General features: G+C 42.5%; 1 protein-coding gene and 1 pseudogene across 1 annotated transcript; both read left to right on the forward strand.

The window, feature by feature from the left end:
* The first annotated feature begins 1,463 nt into the window (after nucleotides 1–1,463).
* On the forward strand, nucleotides 1,464–10,872 carry LOC121578110 (transforming protein RhoA-like). The gene is made up of 5 exons (XM_041892223.1): nucleotides 1,464–1,656; nucleotides 5,251–5,408; nucleotides 7,420–7,540; nucleotides 9,855–9,985; nucleotides 10,095–10,872. The coding sequence occupies exons 2-5, from the start codon at nucleotides 5,253–5,255 to the stop codon at nucleotides 10,266–10,268; spliced, it is 582 nt and encodes a 193-aa protein (XP_041748157.1). The 5' UTR covers nucleotides 1,464–1,656; nucleotides 5,251–5,252; the 3' UTR covers nucleotides 10,269–10,872.
* Nucleotides 10,873–17,020: 6,148 nt separating this feature from the next.
* Nucleotides 17,021–18,027, forward strand: LOC121578113 (annotated as a pseudogene).
* The last annotated feature ends 4,451 nt before the right edge of the window (nucleotides 18,028–22,478 follow it).

Below are 22,478 nucleotides of genomic sequence, written 5' to 3' on the forward strand. Positions count from 1 at the left end.
TGTAGAACATAGTAAAAATAAAGAAAAACCCTGGAATGAGTAGGTGTGTCCAAAGTTTTGACTGGTACTGTATCTCTAAATCATTGTATCGTATCTGTGTACCTCTCGCTCTCCCTCCCTCTCTCTCTCCCTCTCTACTGCACCTGCTGTCTCGACCTCTGAATGCTCGGCTATGAAAAGCCAACTGACATTTACTCCTGAGGTGCTGACTTGTTGCACCCTCTACAACCACTGTGATTATTGTTTGACTCTGCTGGTCATCTATGAACATTTGAACATCTTGAAGAGCGATCTGGCCTTAATGGCCATGTACTCTTATAATCTCTACCCTGCACAGCCAGTAGAGGACTGGCCACCCCTCAGAGCCTGGTTCCTCTCTAGGTTTCTTCCTAGGTTCCTGCCTTTCTAGGGAGTTTTTCCTAGCCACTGTGCTTCTACATCTGAATTGCTTGCTGTTTGAGGTTTAAGGCTGGGTTTCTGTATTAGCACTTTGTGACATCTGCTGATGTAAAAAGGGCTTTATATATAAATGTGATTGATAGAAGAATGCAAGGCGTTTTACTCTAGCCCAATATTGGACTAAAGGAGCCTAACATTACACCTTAGTCCAAGGACCTTACGTGTTCTGTTTAAAGGGCGAATTGGCTCTGGAAGCCAAAACAGCCAAATACTGCATCAGAGAGGCTGGACGGGTTTGGGGTTTGGGTGGTGTAGTGGGGGGAGGAAATGGGAGGGACGTGGTGTCTAGGGCTTTATTTCACTTTCTTAGAGGAACAGGACTAATGAAGAGAATTTAATGTAGGTAGGCCGTGACTGGCCTCACACTCCCGTACAGTAGGTGGCAGTGTATGCATTTTCAAAGTTGGATGCGATCCGCCAACCCAATCTCGAAGAAGAAGAAGAAGCCTTTGTCTGCTGACTGATGTGTAATGTAATGGAACTGAGAGTCATGATCAAGGGCTACCGTTACACATTTCTTAGCAGGGACTTTTGAAAACATTTCTGCTCCATCAGTGCAATTATCATTCATCATAATTATCAATTAACATGATTAATAATAATAATTAGTAGGCCTCCTGTAGCTCAGTTGGTAGAGCATGGCGCTTGCAACGCCAGGGTTGTGGGTTCGATTCCCACGGGGGGCCAGTATGAAAAATGTATGCACTCACAAACTGTAAGTCGCTCTGGATAAGAGCGTCTGCTAAATGTCTAAAAATGTAAAATACAAAATATATTATTATTACCATGCAATTAATTATTTAAGGCTCAATTAATTTGTTGGTGTTTTTGTAAAGATCCATCTGGAGCTATATCTTGTGACAAATAAACACACCTTTGCAGTCTGAACGATGTGGTGAAAAAGAGCATCTCTGTTGTAGCCAGGTTCTGAACTGTGGCTTCAGTCAGTGTCCACAAAGAGGGAGGAAACCCTGACTGTACACAGACTTTGCTGTCCGAGCCATCAAAGATTTTTCAGTTACCACCCGTCCTACGCAGTCCGAGTCAAGCACCTCCTCCTCCCTCTTCCTTGTGGTCTGTTTCAGAGCCCCCTCAAACACGGTTGGGAGCTACTAGCCTAACGTAAGCTAACTAGTCAAGCGTGAGACCGAGACATTATCCAGAAAACAACAAACTAGCTAGCTACCTATTGGCCAGGTAAGACTAATTATATTACAAAAATGTTGCCAAGATAACTCAGAAACCAATATTGCAGTAGTATAGCTAGCTAACATAGTTATATTAACCGCATTAAAAGCTAACCGGGTCTAAATTAATTTTCCTCTTCAACCTTGCCAGCTAGCAAGCTAGCCACCCCATCATTTCCGCATCTGATAGGCTAAGCTAATAAGCTAGCAAGTTATCGTTGGCAAATTAGTTATTTTTTCTTCTAAAATTCACCTAGGTAACGTTAACTAGTTAGTTAGCTAGGGCTGTTTACGTGGTATTCGTGCCCTGTAATATCAGACATGGCCGCAGAAATGATTAATAATTCATTAGTTGACCAGCTACTATCTAGCAACTTTTATTTCGTGTTGAACTAGCTGTCTAGTTGTTAGCCAATTTAGTTAGCTAGCTGGGTAACAACCCTTCTGTGTTAGTTGTCTAGCTAGTTGCTACCAGGCTGTGTTGTCATGTGTTGCTGCCATGCTATGTTGTTCTCTTAGGTCTCTCTTTATGTAGTGTTGTGGTGTGTCTCTTGTCGTGATGTATGTTTTGTCCTATATTTTTTATCCCAGCCCCCGTCCCCGCAGGAAGCCTTTTGGTAGGCCGTCATTGTAAATAAGAATAGATAACTAGCAAGCTAATGTTGATTGATATCCCACTCATTTAGCTAGCTAGCTACTTTACTTGTGTTAACTAATTTTATTCTGATTGACATGCAAATATGAATAAATTAAAATAATGATATATAATTGAAAAGTACCCTTAGTGTTTTCAAAACATTAGACACAGTCTAGCTGTGTTGTTCCAGATCACAAATGCAGGAGACCGATTCGATCATATGAATGAATCAACGATTTTGACAAATTCATATTCTGAAGTGAGAGAGCTATCCCTTTTTCATTTTATCCCCGTTATTTCATTTCAAGACAGTTCCACCACTGCTACAAAGATAGCTACAGCTAACATAGCCCTTGATCATGACTCGATCCATTACACATACGTTACATGACCAAAAGTACGTGGACACCTGCTCGTCTAACATCTCATTCCAAAATCATGGGCATTAATATGGAGTTGGCTGCTCGGCCATGGAAACCCATTTCATGAAGCTCCCGACAAACAGGTCTTGTGCTGACGTTTCTTCCAGAGGCCGTTTGGAACTCGGTAGTGAGTGTTGCAACCGAGGACAGACTATTTTTATGCTCTTCAGCACTCGGCGGTCCCATTTTGTGAGCTTGTGTGGCCTACCACTTCGCGGCTGAGCTGTTGTTGCTCCTAGAAGTTTCCACTTCACAATAACCGCACTTACAGTTAACCGGGGAAGCTCTAGCAGGGCAGAAATTTGACAAACTGACTTGATGGAAAGGTGGCATCCTATGACGGTGCCACATTGAAAGTCACTGAGCTCTTCAGTAAGGCCATTCTACTGCCAATGTTGTCTATGGAGATTGCATGGCGGTGTGCTTGTTTTTATACACTTGTCAGCAACGGGTGTGGCTGAAATTGCCAAATCCACTAATTTGAATGTGTGTCCACATACTTTTGTATATATAGTGTAGCAATGAGTCATTGGACGAATGCGTCTTCTGTAGGGGGGGTTTGTTAAGAGCCATGATGTTCAGTCTGCACATTAACACACATTGCTTGCGGTACAGTTTTGGAAGCATAAGGACCTTATCTTTCATATCGGTGAGAAATAATACTTTTTTATGATTAATTCATACACACCTTTATAGGGTTAGGGTTCCCACACGGCCATATTTCCATGTGACAACGCTTGTTTTACGAAAAACAGACGGAAGACAGTGGACTACCTGTGTTAATTAGCAATCTGCGTCTTCTGAACACTTGTGTGTAAACAGAAGACAGACGCCACAAACATGTTCTCACTGAAAAATACTGTGATGCAACTGTGTTTTTTGCATTTGTGAAAATATTTTGATATGATATGAAAGTAGAGGGGTTTATGTTTCTAGAACCGTACTGCAATTGAGAATTGATTCAGTATGGAGTATTTGGCTGTTTTGGCTTCCAGAGCCAATTCGCCCTTTAAACAGAACATGTAAGGTCATTGGACTAAGGAGTAACGTTAGGCTCCTTTAGTCCAATATTGGGCTACAGCGAACAAAGCTCTCAAACCCTTCTCTCCATTGGGTTTTCAGCGGTTAGCTTCACCCACGGCTGGCCGTGTGAACTACAATTCCAACACTGTGTTAGCAACGTCAATAACCATCGCTTGGAAAACAGTTTTCAAAACATTTAGCCAGTGCTCTAAATTTAAAATGTTAAAGTGTAGCACTGATGTTCCCAGCTAAAAAAAAGTTAGGAGCACCACATAAAATTTAGGAGCACCAGAAAATACAATTTATTTGATTGATTGAGATACAGCCTATATGAATTCTAGCTACTTTTGAAGCACATGTTGTGCCCTAGAAACTAATATGTAACACTGTGTAAAAGCACTATTGTCCTATTGAGATGCATTACATTGAAAATTGTACACTGTCTCTTTATAAAGTCAGGTTTGTGACGATGAAATGCAAGAGATCTGTCATTCATTCATTGCTATTACCGTTGATCTCATGAAGAAGCTATCTTTTCCTTTCTTTCTGTGCCCCCAAATGTTTGGATGTACTGATAAAGTTACCAGGTTCTTAGCTAGCTAGACAACGAGGTAACATGACTCAACAAAGTGTAAACAAATGGTTAACAATGTCGACGCGCGAGTAGTTATAGAACGGTCCATGACATGGTTTATGAATGTAAAATGCGGTTCTGGCGATCAGCTATAGGAAGATAAACATGTTGCGCCGGTAATATGGGTCAGATTTTTTGACCCGGTTGAGCTAGAAGCAAGCCGTTTTCGCTGTAGTAATGGTGCAACAATGACGCGAATGAATCTGCACTCGCTTATTTCTCTAGGGAACTCGGAAACAACGGTACAGCGAAGCATTATCATTATTTCAACTATTATCTGTGAGATTCTTTTCATAGTCGCACAGTGCTCCCAAAATAAAACTCTTGGTCGCACAGAAACATATTTTGTTGCATATGCGACCAAATTGGGCACACTTTAGAGCCCTGCATATGGCCCTTGTCTTTCATAGCAGCAAGAAAAAATATTTTCAATTAAAAAATATGCACGCTAGATAGCTAATTAGCACAAGTGGTCTCTTCTGTCTGTTTTCCGTAAACAAGTGCTGTTACATGGAGATATGATCGTGTGGGAACACTAACCCAATGAAGGTGTGTAATAATTTAACCTTTTATTTATTTTTTGTCGCTGATATAAAATATACATTCATTATGTTTCCAAAACCGTACCACAAGAGATGCGTGTCAGCGTTTAGAGCAAGCGTCGAGGCTCTTAACAAAAGTCCCCCAGGAAGAAGATACCTTCATCAATATGCACTAAAGGTAGTTGGCGCCTATGAATGGGCTACAGCTAACATACTGTAACTATTATCTACGTAATATGTGGCCCATGCAGGACTTGACATCTCTGTTGCCAGTACCATCCACGCTCCAACTCTTTGATCTGTAATGTATTTATGTCTGTCTCAACATTCTCTCTCGTTTGTTCAGGTATGGCAGCAATCCGAAAGAAACTGGTCATAGTGGGAGACGGAGCGTGTGGGAAGACCTGTCTGCTCATCGTATTCAGTAAAGACCAGTTCCCCGAGGTCTACGTTCCCACTGTCTTCGAGAACTATGTCGCTGACATTGAGGTCGATAGCAAACAGGTGAAAAAATATTCTCCCTTTGTTTTTTCAACCTGTATTTCTCTCGCTGTAAATTACATTATCGTACAAAGCAGGACAATCAATGAGAATTAACAGAATTCAATTCAGTCAACACTGCCACTGGCTCCTCCCAATTTGCAACCTCCCTCGAGGCTTGCCCAAATTGGGAAGGGCCAATAGTGGCAGACAGTGTTGGCAGATATCACATTTTGTAGTCATTGATTTCTCTAAGCAGTAAGTTGCCCAGCTGTGTATAAATATGTCATATTGCTGACTTTTCCTATAATAAATGTTGGATTGGCTATTCTGCAATCAGCATCATGCCTCTTCATTGTTTAATAATAGGTCAGATACACTGTATACAGTGGGGGGAAAAAGTATTTAGTCAGCCACCAATTGTGCAAGTTCTCCCACTTAAAAAGATGAGAGAGGCCTGTAATTTTCATCATAGGTACACGTCAACTATGACAGACAAAACGAGAAAAAAAATCCAGAAAATCACATTGTAGGATTTTTTATGAATTTATTAGCAAATTATGGTGGAAAATAAGTATTTGGTCAATAACAAAAGTTTCTCAATACTTTGTTATATACCCTTTGTTGGCAATGACACAGGTCAAACGTTTTCTGTAAGTCTTCACAAGGTTTTCACACACAGTTGCTGGTATTTTGGCCCATTCCTCCATGCAGATCTCCTCTAGAGCAGTGATGTTTTGGGGCTGTCGCTGGGCAACACGAAATTTCAACTCCCTCCAAAGATTTTCTATGGGGTTGAGATCTGGCGACTGGCTAGGCCACTCCAGGACCTTGAAATGCTTCTTACGAAGCCACTCCTTCGTTGCCCGGGCGGTGTGTTTGGGATCATTGTCATGCTGAAAGACCCAGCCACGTTTCATCTTCAATGCCCTTGCTGATGGAAGGAGGTTTTCACTCAAAATCTCACGATACATGGCCCCATTCATTCTTTCCTTTACACGGATCAGTCGTCCTGGTCCCTTTGCAGAAAAACAGCCCCAAAGCATGATGTTTCCACCCCCCATGCTTCACAGTAGGTATGGTGTTCTTTGGATGCAACTCAGCATTCTTTGTCCTCCAAACACAACGAGTTGAGTTTTTACCAAAAAGTTATATTTTGTTTTCATCTGACCATATGACATTCTCCCAATCCTCTTCTGGATCATCCAAATGCACTCTAGCAAACTTCAGACGGGCCTGGACATGTACTGGCTTAAGCAGGGGGACACGTCTGGCACTGCAGGATTTGAGTCCCTGGCGGCGTAGTGTGTTACTGATGGTAGGCTTTGTTACTTTGGTCCCAGCTCTCTGCAGGTCATTCACTAGGTCCCCCCGTGTGGTTCTGGGATTTTTGCTCACCGTTCTTGTGATCATTTTGACCCCACGGGGTGAGATCTTGCGTGGAGCCCCAGATCGAGGGGAGATTATCAGTGGTCTTGTATGTCTTCCATTTCCTAATAATTGCTCCCACAGTTGATTTCTTCAAACCAAGCTGCTTACCTATTGCAGATTCAGTCTTCCCAGCCTGGTGCAGGTCTACAATTTTGTTTCTGGTGTCCTTTGACAGCTCTTTGGTCTTGGCCATAGTGGAGTTTGGAGTGTGACTGTTTGAGGTTGTGGACAGGTGTCTTTTTATACTGATAACAAGTTCAAACAGGTGCCATTAATACAGGTAACGAGTGGAGGACAGAGGAGCCTCTTAAAGAAGAAGTTACAGGTCTGTGAGAGCCAGAAATCTTGCTTGTTTGTAGGTGACCAAATACTTATTTTCCACCATAATTTGCAAATAAATTCATTAAAAATCCTACAATGTGATTTTTCTCAATTTGTCTGTCATAGTTGACGTGTACCTAAGATGAAAATTACAGGCCTCTCATCTTTTTAAGTGGGAGAACTTGCACAATTGGTGGCTGACTAAATACTTTTTTCCCCCACTGTAAGCTTTAACTGGGAAGTTGGGCACAGTTGGCTGATGTCTCTTGAAATCCTTTGGCAGGTTGAGTTGGCACTATGGGATACAGCAGGTCAGGAGGACTATGATAGGCTGCGCCCCCTCTCTTACCCCGATACTGACGTCATCCTCATGTGCTTCTCCATTGATAGCCCAGACAGTTTGGGTGAGTATTTATATTGCTACGCGCACAGACACCCACACATACTGTGCAGACATATACAGTGAGGGAAAAAGTATTTGATCCCCTGCTGATTTTGTACGTTTGCCCACTGACAAAGAAATGATCAGTCTATAATTTTAATGGTAGGTTTATTTGAACAGTGAGAGACAGAATAACAATAAAAAAATCCAGAAAAAACGCATGTCAAAAATGTTATAAATTTACATTTTACATTACATTTTAGTCATTTAGCAGACGCTCTTATCAAGAGCGACTTACAGTTAGTGAGTGCATACATTTTCATACTGGACATTTCACATTCTTAAAATAAAGTGGTGATCCTAACTGACCTAAAACAGGGAATTTTTACTAGGATTAAATGTCAGGAATTGTGAAAAACTGAGTTGAAATGTATTTGGCTAAAGTGTATGTAAACTTACGACTTCAACCGTATTTAGCCATGGAGCACGTTCTGATTGGCCAGTGAGGGGTCAAGCCTCGACACACCTTCAACTTGCTTGCACCTTTAACTTGTTTATTCAAGTTGAAGGCAGTGGTGACGCAGTAGCCACCACCAGCTACTGCGCCCATAATTCTGGTTGTGAAAATAGCAAAAATATTTCTGACACACCCTGAACCTATAGCCGTGGCCCCATTGTGCACATGTTGATTTTGTCTATCCCCACCAGACACGTTCATGACAGGTAGATTAAAATATCAAAACCAACTGAGAAGCAACTATATTCATTTGGGGACAGATTGGACATTTAGCTAGCTTGCTGTTGATAGCTAATTTGTCCTGGGAGATAAACATTGGGTTGTTATTTTTTGATAAATTGATTTGCATTTTAATGAGGGAAATAAGTATTTGACCCCTCTGCAAAACATGACTTAGTACTTGGTGGCAAAACCCTTGTTGGCAATCAGAGGTCAGACGTTTCTTGTAGTTGGCCACCAGGTTTGCACACATCTCAGGAGGGATTTTGTCCCACTCCTATTTGCAGATCTTCTCCAAGTCATTAAGGTTTCAAGGCTGACCTTTGGCAACTCGAACCTTCAGCTCCCTCCACAGATTTTCTATGGGATTAAGGTCTGGAGACTGGCTAGGCCACTCCAGGACCTTAATGTGCTTCTTCTTGAGCCACTCCTTTGTTGCCTTGGTCGTGTGTTTTGGGTCATTGTCATGCTGGAATACCCATCCACAAACCCATTTTCAATGCCCTGACTGAGGGAAGGAGGTTCTCACCCAAGATTTGACGGTACATGGCCCCATCCATCGTCCCTTTGATGCGGTGAAGTTGTCCTGTCCCCTTAGCAGAAAAACACCCCCAAAGCATAATGTTTCCACCTCCATGTTTGACGGTGGGGATGGTGTTCTTGGGGTCATAGGCAGCATTCCTCCTCCTCCAAACACGGCGAGTTGAGTTGATGCCAAAGAGCTCCATTTTGGTCTCATCTGACCACAACACTTTCACCCAGTTCTCCTCTGAATCATTCAGATGTTCATTGGCAAACTTCAGATGGCCCTGTATATGTGCTTTCTTGAGCAGGGGGACCTTGCGGGCACTGCAGGATTTCAGTCCTTCACGGCGTAGTGTGTTACCAATTGTTTTCTTGGTGACTATGGTCCCAGCTGCCTTGAGTTCATTGACAAGATCCTCCTGTGTAGTTCTGGGCTGATTCCTCACCGTTCTCATGATCATTGCAACTCCACAAGGTGAGATCTTGCATGGAGCCCCAGGCCGAGGGAGATTGACAGTTATTTTGTGTTTCTTCCATTTGCGAATAATCGCACCAAGCTGCTTGGCGATGGTCTTGTAGCCCATTCCAACCTTGTGTAGGTCTACAATCTTGTCCCTGACATCCTTGGAGAGCTCTTTGGTCTTGGCCATGGTGGAGAGTTTGGAATCTGATTGATTGATTGCTTCTGTGGACAGGTGTCTTTTATACAGGTAACAAGCTGAGATTAGGAACACTCCCTTTAAAAGTGTGCTCCTAATCTCAGCTCGTTACCTGTATAAAAGACACCTGGGAGCCAGAAATCTTTCTGATTGAGAGGGGGTCAAATACTTATTTCCCTCATTAAAATGCAAATCAATTTATAACATTTTTGACATGCGTTTTTCTTGATTTTTTGTTGTTGTTATTCTGTCTCTCACTGTTCAAATAAACCTACCATTAAAATTATAGACTGATCATTTCTTTGTCAGTGGGCAAACGTACAAAATCAGCAGGGGATCAAATCCTTTTTCCCCTCACTGTATACATGCCTACAGACTCCTACTGGCCTTGACTTCTGCCCTTCCTCTTTGTTTAGAAAACATCCCGGAGAAGTGGACTCCAGAAGTCAAACACTTCTGCCCTAACGTTCCCATTATCCTAGTGGGCAACAAAAAGGACCTGCGTAATGACGAGCACACCCGCAGAGAGCTAGCCAAGATGAAGCAGGTACAGTCAGTCTCTCTCTCTCTCTCTCTCACTCACTCACTCACACAATTCTCAGAAGATCAATATGTGGCTTTCCTGACTCCACATTCTGTCCCCCCACTCCTCACAGGAGCCTGTGAAGCCAGAGGAGGGCCGTGACATGGCGAACCGGATCAGTGCCTTCGGCTACATGGAGTGCTCTGCAAAGACCAAGGATGGTGTGAGGGAAGTGTTTGAGATGGCCACGAGGGCGGCGCTACAGGCCAGGCGGGGGAAGCAGAGACATAAATGCCTCCTACTGTAAAAGGAGGGAAGGCGTGAGGGACACGGCCTCCCACTGGGTGCAAGAGGAACAATAGAAGATAAGAAATTAGGTCTATTCCCCCATTCGCTCCAAAAAAGACTGCTCACCAGTTTTTACTAAAGGTGTAATGCTTTTAATTTTCTGTCTTAAAGCAAAACAAGTTAAATAGTAATTGTTTTGTCAGTATTCAACGATGATGGTGAGGTTATGGAAATGCTTTTTTTGTACTTGTACATGAGTGAATCTGCCAATCAACACTTCCCTTGTGAACCTGTATGGCCACGTAACTGACATAGTCAGCCAGGGGTGTAATCATTAGTCAAAACGTTTTGCAACGGAAACTAGTTTCCATTGGGCAAATTCAGGTAGGTGGCTCCCCATTTTTTTCCTGTTTGGTTCCTAGTGAATACACCCCAGGGGACCTATTGTTGTGTCATACCTGCCAATTAAGTGCTTGAGCCCTGCCCACTAAACTGAGGAACATTTCCACAGCCAATCAGGGTGGGGTATCCATACACTGTGACCAATAGTCTTTATGATTATTTTGTAATTTTTGATTATGCACAGGCATAAAATTGTTTAAATAAATGTGCTTCATATAAAACCCAATGTGCATCTATTCATATGCTCCCACATGGACAATTTTTTGAACACTTAGTTTAACACACATGGAAATTTGGTATCTTTGTGTAGTAAATAACTTTAAGATTCTTGAGACAGTGGAAGTTAATGGGAACTGGATGATGGCAGATGTTGGTACAGATACAAGCAAAATACATATGGTAAATATTAGTTTTAAATTATTTGTAAGAGATAGTCAGAGATAGTTTGCAATTGCAAAGAACAAAAATGTGTTCTGCTTCCATAATCTGTCCATACTGAGTTCCCAGCACTCAAGACAAATAGAGGGAGGATAACAGGTTTGATTTATTTAAAAGTTTTGTAACACACTCATAGATGCATTCATAAATGGTACTAAGGTACAGTATATACAGTCAAATGCGTACATGGTTAAATATCCCTACAGATTTTAGGTCTTTGGTGTGATTGCCGAACTTGTTCAACACAATATTTTTCAACATGCAAATGTATTTAATATTGTTTTTTGTAACGTATTGTGTGCTTCACTTTTTCCATTGTTGGATTGAGCCCATTTTCACTATATTTACATTCCTGAGGGGTCTGTCATTAGGCTATGGCACATTCTACTAGGAGTGTGACAGTGGATCTCACATGATTGTCATGCAAGGTCTGGAGAGCTGGGGCCGTATTTATGAAGTGTCTCTGAGTAGGAGTGTTGATCTACGATCACTCCCCACCCCGTCCATGTAGTCTTATTCATTGCGATCTAAAAGGCCATTGTGATCCGAAATCAGCACTCCTTCTCTGAGTAGCTTGATACGGCCCCCTGATGACAGAAAGCTCATGGGTTCAAAACTTCAAACGTCATTGGTGTTTCTTGGCTGGGGCACGGGAGTGGGCGATGACGACTGGAATCGCAGCCATTGCAAACAGCCCCACAGCCACCAGGGAGCGATAGAAGATCCAGCCAGAGGCGATGGTGAGCAGGGAGAGGGAGCAGGAGACACACAGGGCGAAGAGCTTCAGCCCCAAGCTGACCAGCTCTCAGAATAAGGACCCAATCCACTGTGGATAAATTAACAAAAGACATGTTGGTAACACTTCATTTTAAGGGGTCCTTATTACCGTGTAATTACACTAACAAGTATTGTAGTTAACTGTAACATAGTTACATTGTAATAATATGTAACTGCTAGTACATATTGTAACTTTACAAGTTAAGTTGTGGGGCTTGCTAAAGCGCTTTCAAAGTTTTATTATGGTAATGAAATAAGTTTTAAAAGTATTTTGATTATGTTATTCAAATATGGAAATCATTTTTAATTCCCGTCTATAGTCAGTAGATTTAGTCAGTAGTTGTGGTCAGTAGTTATGTGGTTGTGGTATGCAGTTGTGTGGTTGTGGTCACTAGATGTGGTAAGCAGTTATGTGGTTGCGGTCAGAGGTTGTGTGGTTGTTGTCGGTAATTGTGTGGTTCTGGTCAATAGTTGTGTGGTTGTGGTCACTAGATGTGTGGTTGTGGTCAGTTGTTGTGGTCAGTAGATGAGTGGTCAGTAGTTGTGTGGTCAGAATTTGTGTGGTTGTGGTCAGTAGTTGTGTGGTTGCGGTCAGAAGTTGTGTGGTTGTTGTCGGAAATTGTGTGGTTTTGGTCAGTAGTATTGTTTTTGTGGTCACTAGATGTGGTTAGAAGTAGTGTGGTTGTGGTCAGATGTTATGTGGTTGTGGTCAGAATTTGTGTGGTTGTGGTCAGAAGTTGTGTGTTTGTGGTCAGTAGCTGTGTGGTTGTGGTCACTAGATGTGGTCACAAGTTGTGTGGTTGTGGTTTGAAGTTGTGGTCAATAGTTGTGTGGTCAGAGGTTGTGTGGTTGTGGTCAGTAGTTGTGTTATTGTGGTCAGTAGTTGTGTGGTTGTGGTCAGAAGTTGTGTGGTTGTGGTCAGTAGTTGTGTGGTTGTGGTCACTAGATGTTTGGTTGTGGTCACTAGATGTGTGGTTGTGGTCAGAATGTGTGTGGTTGTGGTCAGTAGTTGTGTGGTTGCGGTCAGAAGTTGTGTGGTTGTTGTCAGATATAGTGTGGTTCTGGTCAGTAGTATTGTTTTTGTGGTCACTAGATGTGGTTAGAAGTAGTGTGGTTGTGGTCAGAATGTGTGTGGTTGTGGTCAGAAGTTGTGTGGTTGTGGTCAGTAGCTGTGTCGTTGTGGTCACTAGATGTGGTCACAAGTTGTGTGGTTGTGGTCAGTAGATGTGTGGTTGTGGTTAAAGTTGTGTGGTTTAGGTCAGTAGTTGTGGTCAAAAGTTGTGGTCAGAGGTTGTGTGGTTGTGGTCAGACATTGTGTGGTTGTGGTCAGTAGTTGTGTGGTTGTGGTCAGTAGTTGTGTGGTTGTGGTCAGTAGTTGTGTGCATCTGGTCAGCAGTTGTGTGGTTGTGATCAGTAGTTGTGTGGGTGTGGTCACTAGATGTTTGGTTGTGGTCACTAGATGTGTGGTTGTGGTCAGTTGTTGTGGTCAGTAGATGAGTGGTCAGTAGTTGTGTGGTCAGTAGTTATGTGGTTGTAGTCAGGAATGGTGTGGTTGTGGTCACTAGATATGGTTAGCAGTTGTGTTTTTGTGATCAGTGGTTGTGGTCAGTTGTTTTGGTCAGTGGTTGTAGTCTGCAATTGTGTGGTTCAGTTGTTGAATGGTCAATATTTGTGTTGTTGTGGTCAGTAATTGTGGTTACTCTCTTCACTCTCCTCATAATTTCTGCTCTCTGTGTCTGAGTATCCTAGCAACGGCTCCGTTTTGGAATCTCATTGATGACACAGCAAGCTGTTGCTTGAAAGAGAGCCGGCGATGGGTTATAAAACGGCTCTAGTTACAGATTGGTACACACGTTTTCTTATCTGATTTCGGATTTGACAAGCAGAGAAGTAGGGGAAGATTTAATATGTTTCTCTAACTTGTTGCGTTAGTGGTGAAAACTTCAGTTGTTTGGGAAAATTGGAAGAAGATGTGGTAATGCAGTTACTAAAACAGCTGTACCGTAAGATCCATAGTGAATATTTTAATTCCGCGAACAGATATAAATAGCAGAGAAGTAGACAAATATTCCATACACTAACTTTATGTCTAACTTGTTGGGGTAGTGGTCAAAACGGCAGCATTTTCTTTTTTTTATGCTACAGAAAATGTTGTGGTTACTTAAACTGCTGTAACTTTTCATCAGAATATAATTTTTTGTTCAAATGCCAGATTTGAGTACCAGAGAAGTAGAGGAAGATGCGAACGCTCTAACTTTTTGTCTAAATTGTTGCAAAGTGGAATAATTAGCTGATTCGTGTCAAAAGTTGCATGATTTCACTTATAAACTGGGTGGTTCGAGCCCTGAATGCTGATTGGCTGACAGCCTTGGTATATCAGACCGTATACCACGGGTATGACAAAACGTTTATTTTTACTGCTCTAATTACATTGGTAACCAGTTTACAATAGCAATAAGGCACCTCTGGGGTTTGTGGTATATGGCCAATATACTACGGGTAATGGCTGTATCCAGGCACTCTGCGTTGCGTCGTGCAAAAGAACAGCCCTTAGCCATGGTATATTGGCCATATACCACACCCCCTCGGGCCTTATTGCTTAATTAGAGAATGGCAGTTGGAAGTGATAATGTCACAATGGGGAGCTTTAGAATGTTGAAGAAATGCCATGAAAGCGGATGGAAGACAAAAAAAATGACAAAAATAATAATAATGTCAAAATTATAACAGATATCAAAAAGTTGTATACAAGTAACTTGAGTGAGACCATTCTGCACATTTTGAAGTTTGAAAGCCATTTCTAGCTTAAACGGTGTAAGAGGAGTAGCGTGCTAAAGAATAATAATAAGAAGTATGTTGAATATCTAAGATGGGGCTCTTGCTGTGCAAGCCCCACAATTACAGAGGTGTAACAATGAATGCTTGTTACCCTGCGTGTTACAAGTGCGCAGGTTTCCACTAAATTCACCAACTTAGTGTTTCGCTTCTAATTAGCATAATACAAAATTCCCATAAAAATCCATCAATTTAAGATAGAGATATGTTTTTTTGCATGGGCTACGTCTCAATCCACCGATGTCGCCCTTCCGTATCTGCGGTGAAAGGTGGTAGAGCTAGAGTGGTGTTTGTCAGACCATGAGACATCCCAAAAATCGGTCTTCTCACGAAAACGTCTGTAGCGTCCGAATGGCCTACAAGCTATTATGGAAAGATGGAGACTCTCACGAACAAGTTGGTGTTCTCCGTTTTGCTCTATGAACCCCACAAGCATCATGGGACAGTACAGCCGATCTGCCAACTTCTGTCTGTAACATCCGAACAGTTTGGGCTACACACTAATATGATCCCTCTATGGAAAGGTGAGTCTCTCACGTACATGTCAGTTGTTTTGCTCTACGAGCACAAGCCTCACAAGACTAGTCTGAAGGTAGCCGGGTACCAATTTTAAAAATGAATGGAAGTATATATGGAGATAGTTTAATGCCTAAAATAAGGGGTTAAATACATATAAAAAATTAAAATAAAAAAATGGTTTCCGGATCTTTCTTATACAGTGGGGAAAAAAGTATTTAGTCAGCCACCAATTGTGCAAGTTCTCCCACTTGAAAAGATGAGAGAGGCCTGTAATTTTCATCATAGGTACACGTCAACTATGACAGACAAATTGAGAATTTTTTTTCCAGAATATCACATTGTAGGATTTTTTATGAATTTATTTGCAAATTATGGTGGAAAATAAGTATTTGGTCACCTACAAACAAGCAAGATTTCTGGCTCTCACAGACCTGTAACTTCTTCTTTAAGAGGCTCTTCTGTCCTCCACTCGTTACCTGTATTAATGGCACCTGTTTGAACTTGTTATCAGTATAAAAGACACCTGTCCACAACCTCAAACAGTCACACTCCAAACTCCACTATGGCCAAGACCAAAGAGCTGTCAAAGGACACCAGAAACAAAATTGTAGACCTGCACCAGGCTGGGAAGACTGAATATGCAATAAGTAAGCAGCTTGGTTTGAAGAAATCAACTGTGGGAGCAATTATTAGGAAATGGAAGACATACAAGACCACTGATAATCTCCCTCGATCTGGGACGCAAGATCTCACCCCGTGGGGTCAAAATGATCACAAGAACGGTGAGCAAAAATCCCAGAACCACACGGGGGGACCTAGTGAATGACCTGCAGAGAGCTGGGACCAAAGTAACAAAGCCTACCATCAGTAACACACTACGCCGCCAGGGACTCAAATCCTGCAGTGCCAGACGTGTCCCCCCTGCTTAAGCCAGTACATGTCCAGGCCCGTCTGAAGTTTGCTAGAGTGCATTTGGATGATCCAGAAGAGGATTGGGAGAATGTCATATGGTCAGATGAAACCAAAATATAACTTTTTGGTAAAAACTCAACTTCGTCGTGTTTGGAGGACAAAGAATGCTGAGTTGCATCCAAAGAACACCATACCTACTGTGAAGCATGGGGGTGGAAACATCATGCTTTGGGGCTGTTTTTTCTGCAAAGGGACCAGGACGACTGATCCGTGTAAAGGAAAGAATGAATGGGGCCATGTATCGTGAGATTTTGAGTGAAAACCTCCTTCCATCAGCAAGGGCATTGAAGATGAAACGTGGCTGGGTCTTTCAGCATGACAATGATCCCAAACACACCGCCCGGGCAACGAAGGAGTGGCTTCGTAAGAAGCATTTCAAGGTCCTGGAGTGGCCTAGCCAGTCTCCAGATCTCAACCCCATAGAAAGTCTTTGGAGGGAGTTGAATGTCTGTGTTGCCCAGCGACAGCCCCAAAACATCACTTCTCTAGAGGAGATCTGCATGGAGGAATGGGCCAAAATACCAGCAACAGTGTGTGAAAACCTTGTGAAGACTTACAGAAAACGTTTTACCTGTGTCATTGCCAACAAAGGGTATATAACAAAGTATTGAGAAACTTTTGTTATTGACCAAATACTTATTTTCCACCATAATTTGCAAATAAATTCATTAAAATCCTACAATGTGATTTTCTGGATTTTTTTCTCATTTTGTCTGTCATAGTTGACGTGTACCTATGATGAAAATTACAGACCTCTCTCATCTTTTTAAGTGGGAGAACTTGCACAATTGGTGGCTGACTAAATACTTTTTTCCCCCACTGTACCTCTGTCCATTGTATGGGCTAGAATTACTACCCAAGGGCTTTGCCAGGTAATACACACACACACACACATACACACACACACACACACACACACACACACACACACACACACACACACACACACACACAGGCACTCAAGAATGCATTAATACATTAACTTCAATTGTTTTTATGATGGTGTTGTATATGTCCCCAAAGTAAACCCTCACTATTCCTGTGTGTCTCATGTTAAGTGCAGTGCATGGAGGGACCTACATGTTAAACAGAGGAGTGGAAGAGATTGTGATGGACAAGGGCAAAGGGGTAGCAGTGAAATCTGAAGGAAAAGTGAGTGGTTGGTGAAGTAGAGAGTGGATAAGAGAGAAAGAGAGTGTTGAAGAGGGAATTAATTAATTAATTAATGGATGAAATAATAGATGAATTAATTAATTAATTAATGAGAAATGCTAGTGCATGAACTACAGGAAAGTGGGCTGAATGCCAGTAGGGTAAATTAGTAGAAGTAGAACCTAATATTTATCTCTTTATCAAGCTGTTTCGCTGTAAACAGCTGATCTGTGACCCCAGCTACATGCCCAACTGGGTGAAGGAGGGCCATGTTACATGGGTCATCTGTTTACTGAATCATCCAATCAAACACCCATGATGCCAACTCCTGTCAAATCATCATCCCTCAAACACAAGTCCACAGGAAATCAGGTATGGCACAATAAATACATTAGAGGTTAGACAAAGGTATACCCCAAATAGGTTAAATGTGATTGCAATATGTTAGTCTTGGGATTAATCATAACTTGACCCTCTTTGTTTTTCAGACATCTATGTATTTATGGTGTACTACGCTCACAACATGGCGTCACCGGGGATGTATATCGCCATGGTGAGCACCACTGTAGAGACCAGTTACCCAGAGAAGGAAGTGCAGCCAGGGATGGAACTGCTGGAGCCCATTCATCAGAAGTAAATAAGAAAAAAGTTTCACACAACCTACTGTTACACCCAGAGTCATATGTACAGTATATTGTTATTGTAATGACACACGACTAATTTCACACACAAAAAAATACACTTCCATTGATGATGGAAGGAAAAGTGATGTAAGAGGCTACCTTCAACATATTGTATTGTACTTAACCACACACCTAGCGACCTCGCCAAGAGGTTCAGATCTTTTGGTGTTCGATCTTTGTGTCTCGCTCCTATGACGCCATGACACACTTTGAGACTGAGTGTGAGGACATCAGGGATATTTATCATTGCATCACTGGATCAGAATTAATCTTTGGTGACTTGTGCAGAGACTGTGATGATGGTGATGAGAACTAAGGGACGTTCCTTCCATTTTTAATGTGGGTTTTATTCCCACTGGGGTCACCTATACAAAAATGTATGCACACGCTTGGACAAAAGCATCTACTAAATGGCAAATAATACAATACTATTATATTGCGGTTGTCTGTCATGTCCTTGTTTTTGTGTTTTTTAAGCAGCCCTTAGATTGACCTCTTCAAATCAAAAACAAATGTTATTGGTCACATACACATATTTAGCAGATGTTATTGTGGATGTAGTGAAATGCTTGTGTTCCTAGCTCCAACAGTGCAGTAGTATCTAACCATTCACAACAATACACACAAATCTAAAAGTAAAAGAATGGAATTAAGAAATATATAAATATTAGAACGAGCAATGTCGGAGTGGCATTGACTAAAATACAGTAGAATACAGTGTATACATATGAAATGAGTAAAACAGTATGTGAACATTATTAAAGTGACTAGGGTTCCATTATTAAAGTGACCAGTGATTCCATGTCTGTGTACATAGGGCAGCAGCCTCTAAGGTGCAGGGTTGATTATAGAAGCAGAACACATTTTTGAAGCTGTTTTTCAGTCTCTCGGTCCCAGCTTTGATGCACCTGTACTGACCTCGCCTTCTGGATGATAGCGGGGTGAACAGGCTGTGGCTCGGGTGGTTGATGTCCTTAATGATCTTTTTGGCCTTCCTGTGACATCGGGTGCTGTATGTGTCCTGGAGGGCAGGCAGTGTGCCCCTGGTGATGTGTTGTATCTCCCAGAATGCCCTGCTTGACAGCTACTGTATGTAAATGTCCCATTTATCATGTGGTAGATGCTCTTATACTCTCTTTGATATAATTTAGACTGGAGAGGGGTATGCTAAATAACTTCCTGTTGATTTAATACCCCATCTAATAAACACCACACTTAATTTGACTGTGGCCTGTGTATCTGTATATTCTTCAGGGTTTAGTGTATTAGGAGAGGATGTGATTGCGTGTCAATGAATGGTTGAATGGCCATGTGTTTGTGTGGTGAAGCAAAACTAGATTGATGATCATAGATGTATCAGAGCAGAGCGATTAGTGGATACCCTTATCCTGCAGATTATCTCTGAGAAGAACAAAACCAGTGGAGTTGCGTTACATATTGCATTATGTTCTATTGTGAGACGGATAGAGAAACGGGTGGTTCAGAGAGATGAGGGTGGAAGACAGACACAATGAGATTAAAGAGGTTTACTAATCCAAATGAAGGACAGTCACCTTGGGTAGATCCCATATTCATTGAATTATTGATATTAATCAATGTCTTTCTGTTCCATTTAGTAAATTGCTCTTGATAATCAGCAAAAGGTGCTCAATGACGTGAACATGTCAACATGACTCATTATCTTTAACACATGCAATTAAATAAATACAAAAAAAACGATTTGTTTTAGATATTGTTTATTGCTTCAATGGTAACATGCCATATGTATTTACAATGATACAGATATAAAACACTATTTATAAAACACTCCCACCAAATCATATCCTTCAATGCTCATAAATACATCAATGCCAACACACTCCCGTTCTATTTTCATTTACACATTTAATCTTCCCGTACACACACACTTCTAGAAATGTCTCACCCTGTTCACATAAAACCATGATACAACCTTCTTTGAGAAAGGAGAGTGCAATGACAAAAAAAAACATACAGTAATTCAGCCCTTGAATAAGGACAGATTGATCCAGATCATGCATCCTAGAGTGGTGAACAAACATTCTCTTTTCCATCAAATCCCTTTTTTCCAAAAATACCTCCTGTTGTTGTTGTTACTAGGCTACTCTAGCTCTGTGCTGATTGGAGGAGGAATCAGACCAGCTGCCACCACTGCTGTTCACTGCTCAGGAAGTTGAAGGTGTGCACAAGCGTTTGGCTGAGGAAGGAGAAGGGATGAGTGTCAGAGAGAGAAGAAAAATGCTAATTATAGCTGCCCTGCACCTTCTATATGCAGGGGCTGCCCATGTCTGTGTATTGATGGAGAGCTACTTTCCAGAGCAGTGGTGGCACACAGTAACTTGTTGTGAGAGAAATCTCTTAACAAGAGGATATTCTAAACCAGGCTTGGGTAAACCTGTCTATAAATGCTCATGTACTGAAATATATTGCACAACCACACATCCCTAATTATTCTACTGTAGACAGATGTCAGGTGAGGTCAGGTGTCCCTACTGTGTCCTGGACCTACACAGCGATGCTCTTGATGAGGACCAGGACTTTGGGATCAATCCACTCTGACTGACCCCCTGTACCCAGGACCAGAACCTCCGTGGACACAAATCATTCATGAGACAAATCATGAGCATACAAACATACATTATAGCCATACCTCTGAAGCAGAATTCTCAAAAACATTTCAAGTATGAACTTTCAACTATTTATAACAAATTACCTATAATTTCACTGTGTGTATTTTGTCTGTGTATGCCAGCTAAATGTCTTTCTGTCTTTGCATCTTGCATGAGTTTATGTATTTATAAATTAGAGTATCAAATTTTTTTGTCCATCATAAATCATGTCATCTTGACTGAAGTATAATTGAATTAAGTTTCACCAATTCGAGGTTCCAGCATGTTGAAAAGGGCCATGCCCTCTACAGTGATGTCTTTATAGCTGCCAACCTGCAGGGGGAGACATGGAAAGCTAAAAGGACATTCTGTTCTATATCGTGGAGCTCCACCCCATAGGGGAGCTCTGCTCCTATTGGTTTACCCCGCTGCCTAGACAAAATTATGCACACACCTGCAGCCAATAGGAGTACAGGTGTCCCTATAAGAGGGGATGCTTCCCCTCAATCAGCCTCCCATTATCTTCAGCGACTGGACTGGACTGAAGAGGCCGATAAGAAGCCGAAGAATTAGGACGAAGAAAACGCAGTCGATTTTCCAGATCATCGACGTCGTCCTAAAATGAGCACACCAGGAGATTTTCCACCCCCAAAAGCTATTTTCAGAGCTCAATGTCGCTGTTCCTCTATGGCGGCTGCTGACCCCCACGACTTATGTTTCGTGTGGCTAGGGTCACAGCACGCCCGGGACGGCCTCATAGATCCCCCACTATGCTCCAGCTGCGCCATCCTTTCATTGAAAGAGAGGAAGCAGCGTTGGGCATTTTTTAGGGAGGATATTCCTCTTGAGGATGTGCTATCAGTGTTAGCCTCAGCTTCTGAGGCATCATCTGAAGGCGCTGACTCAGGAGATGACAGGGATATTGGGGAAGAGATGGCTATTCCAGCGGAACAATCCATCCCTGGGCGATGATAATGCGGGCTCTGAGAATTCAGCAGCCACATCATACGCCACAGCCTCTCTGTGCTCTGACTTTCCAGGGCTCATCGAGAGGGCTGCCGAGCGAGTCTGAGCTCACTGGGGAGGAAGTGGAAGTGGCGTCCAGAATTTCTGGCGCTATTCTCCACTTAACGCAGGCATCAGCTGTGTGCGCGGGGAAGTCCATGGCCACTTTGGTGGTGGTGGAACAACACCTTTGGCTGTCTTTGACAGCCATGAAAGAGACAGACAGAGCCGCGTTACAGAACGCCCCCATCTCTGACGACGGCCTGTTTGGGGTCGCCGTCAAAGATGCGACGGAGCGTTTTATGAGGCTTGACTAGGAGAGGAAGCAGCTGGCCAGACACCTGCCACTGGCAGGAAGACTCGGCCCTGCACCGAAACGACCGTCAAGCTCCACCGCCTGTGGTCCTCTGTAGCTCAGCTGGTAGAGCACGGCGCTTGTAACGCCAAGGTAGTGGGTTCGATCCCCGGGACCACCCATACACACACAAAAAAAAAAATTATGCACGCATGACTGTAAGTCGCTTTGGATAAAAGCGTCTGCTAAATGGCATATTATATTATTATTATTATTAAGTAGACGGGTCTACAGCGAGGCGTCGTGCCCGGCGCCATGCAGTGACTTCCAGCAGCAGAGAAGCGGGCCCCGCCCCTCCTGCGGAGCCAGAGGTCCCGACCGTGCCATTGACGAGAGAGGTCGTCAGAGCGTCTTCTTGGAAGCACCCAAAGGGTGGCCAGAAGAGACTGTTGTTGTTGATGTGTTGAATAAAGAGTTGGCTCCAATTGACTTTGTCACAAGAGAGCCCCTTTTCCATGATACAT

The sequence above is a fragment of the Coregonus clupeaformis genome, chromosome 12 (assembly GCF_020615455.1).
Source record: "Coregonus clupeaformis isolate EN_2021a chromosome 12, ASM2061545v1, whole genome shotgun sequence".
NCBI lineage: Eukaryota > Metazoa > Chordata > Actinopteri > Salmoniformes > Salmonidae > Coregonus > Coregonus clupeaformis.

Coding starts and splice junctions, on each gene's coding strand:
- LOC121578110 (XM_041892223.1), top strand. CDS start 5,253: ATGGCAGCAATCCGAAAGAAACTGGTCATAGTGGGAGACGGAGCGTGT. Junction 5,409..7,419: donor TTGAGGTCGATAGCAAACAG/GTGAAAAAATAT, acceptor ATCCTTTGGCAG/GTTGAGTTGGCACTATGGGA. Junction 7,541..9,854: donor TGATAGCCCAGACAGTTTGG/GTGAGTATTTAT, acceptor CTCTTTGTTTAG/AAAACATCCCGGAGAAGTGG.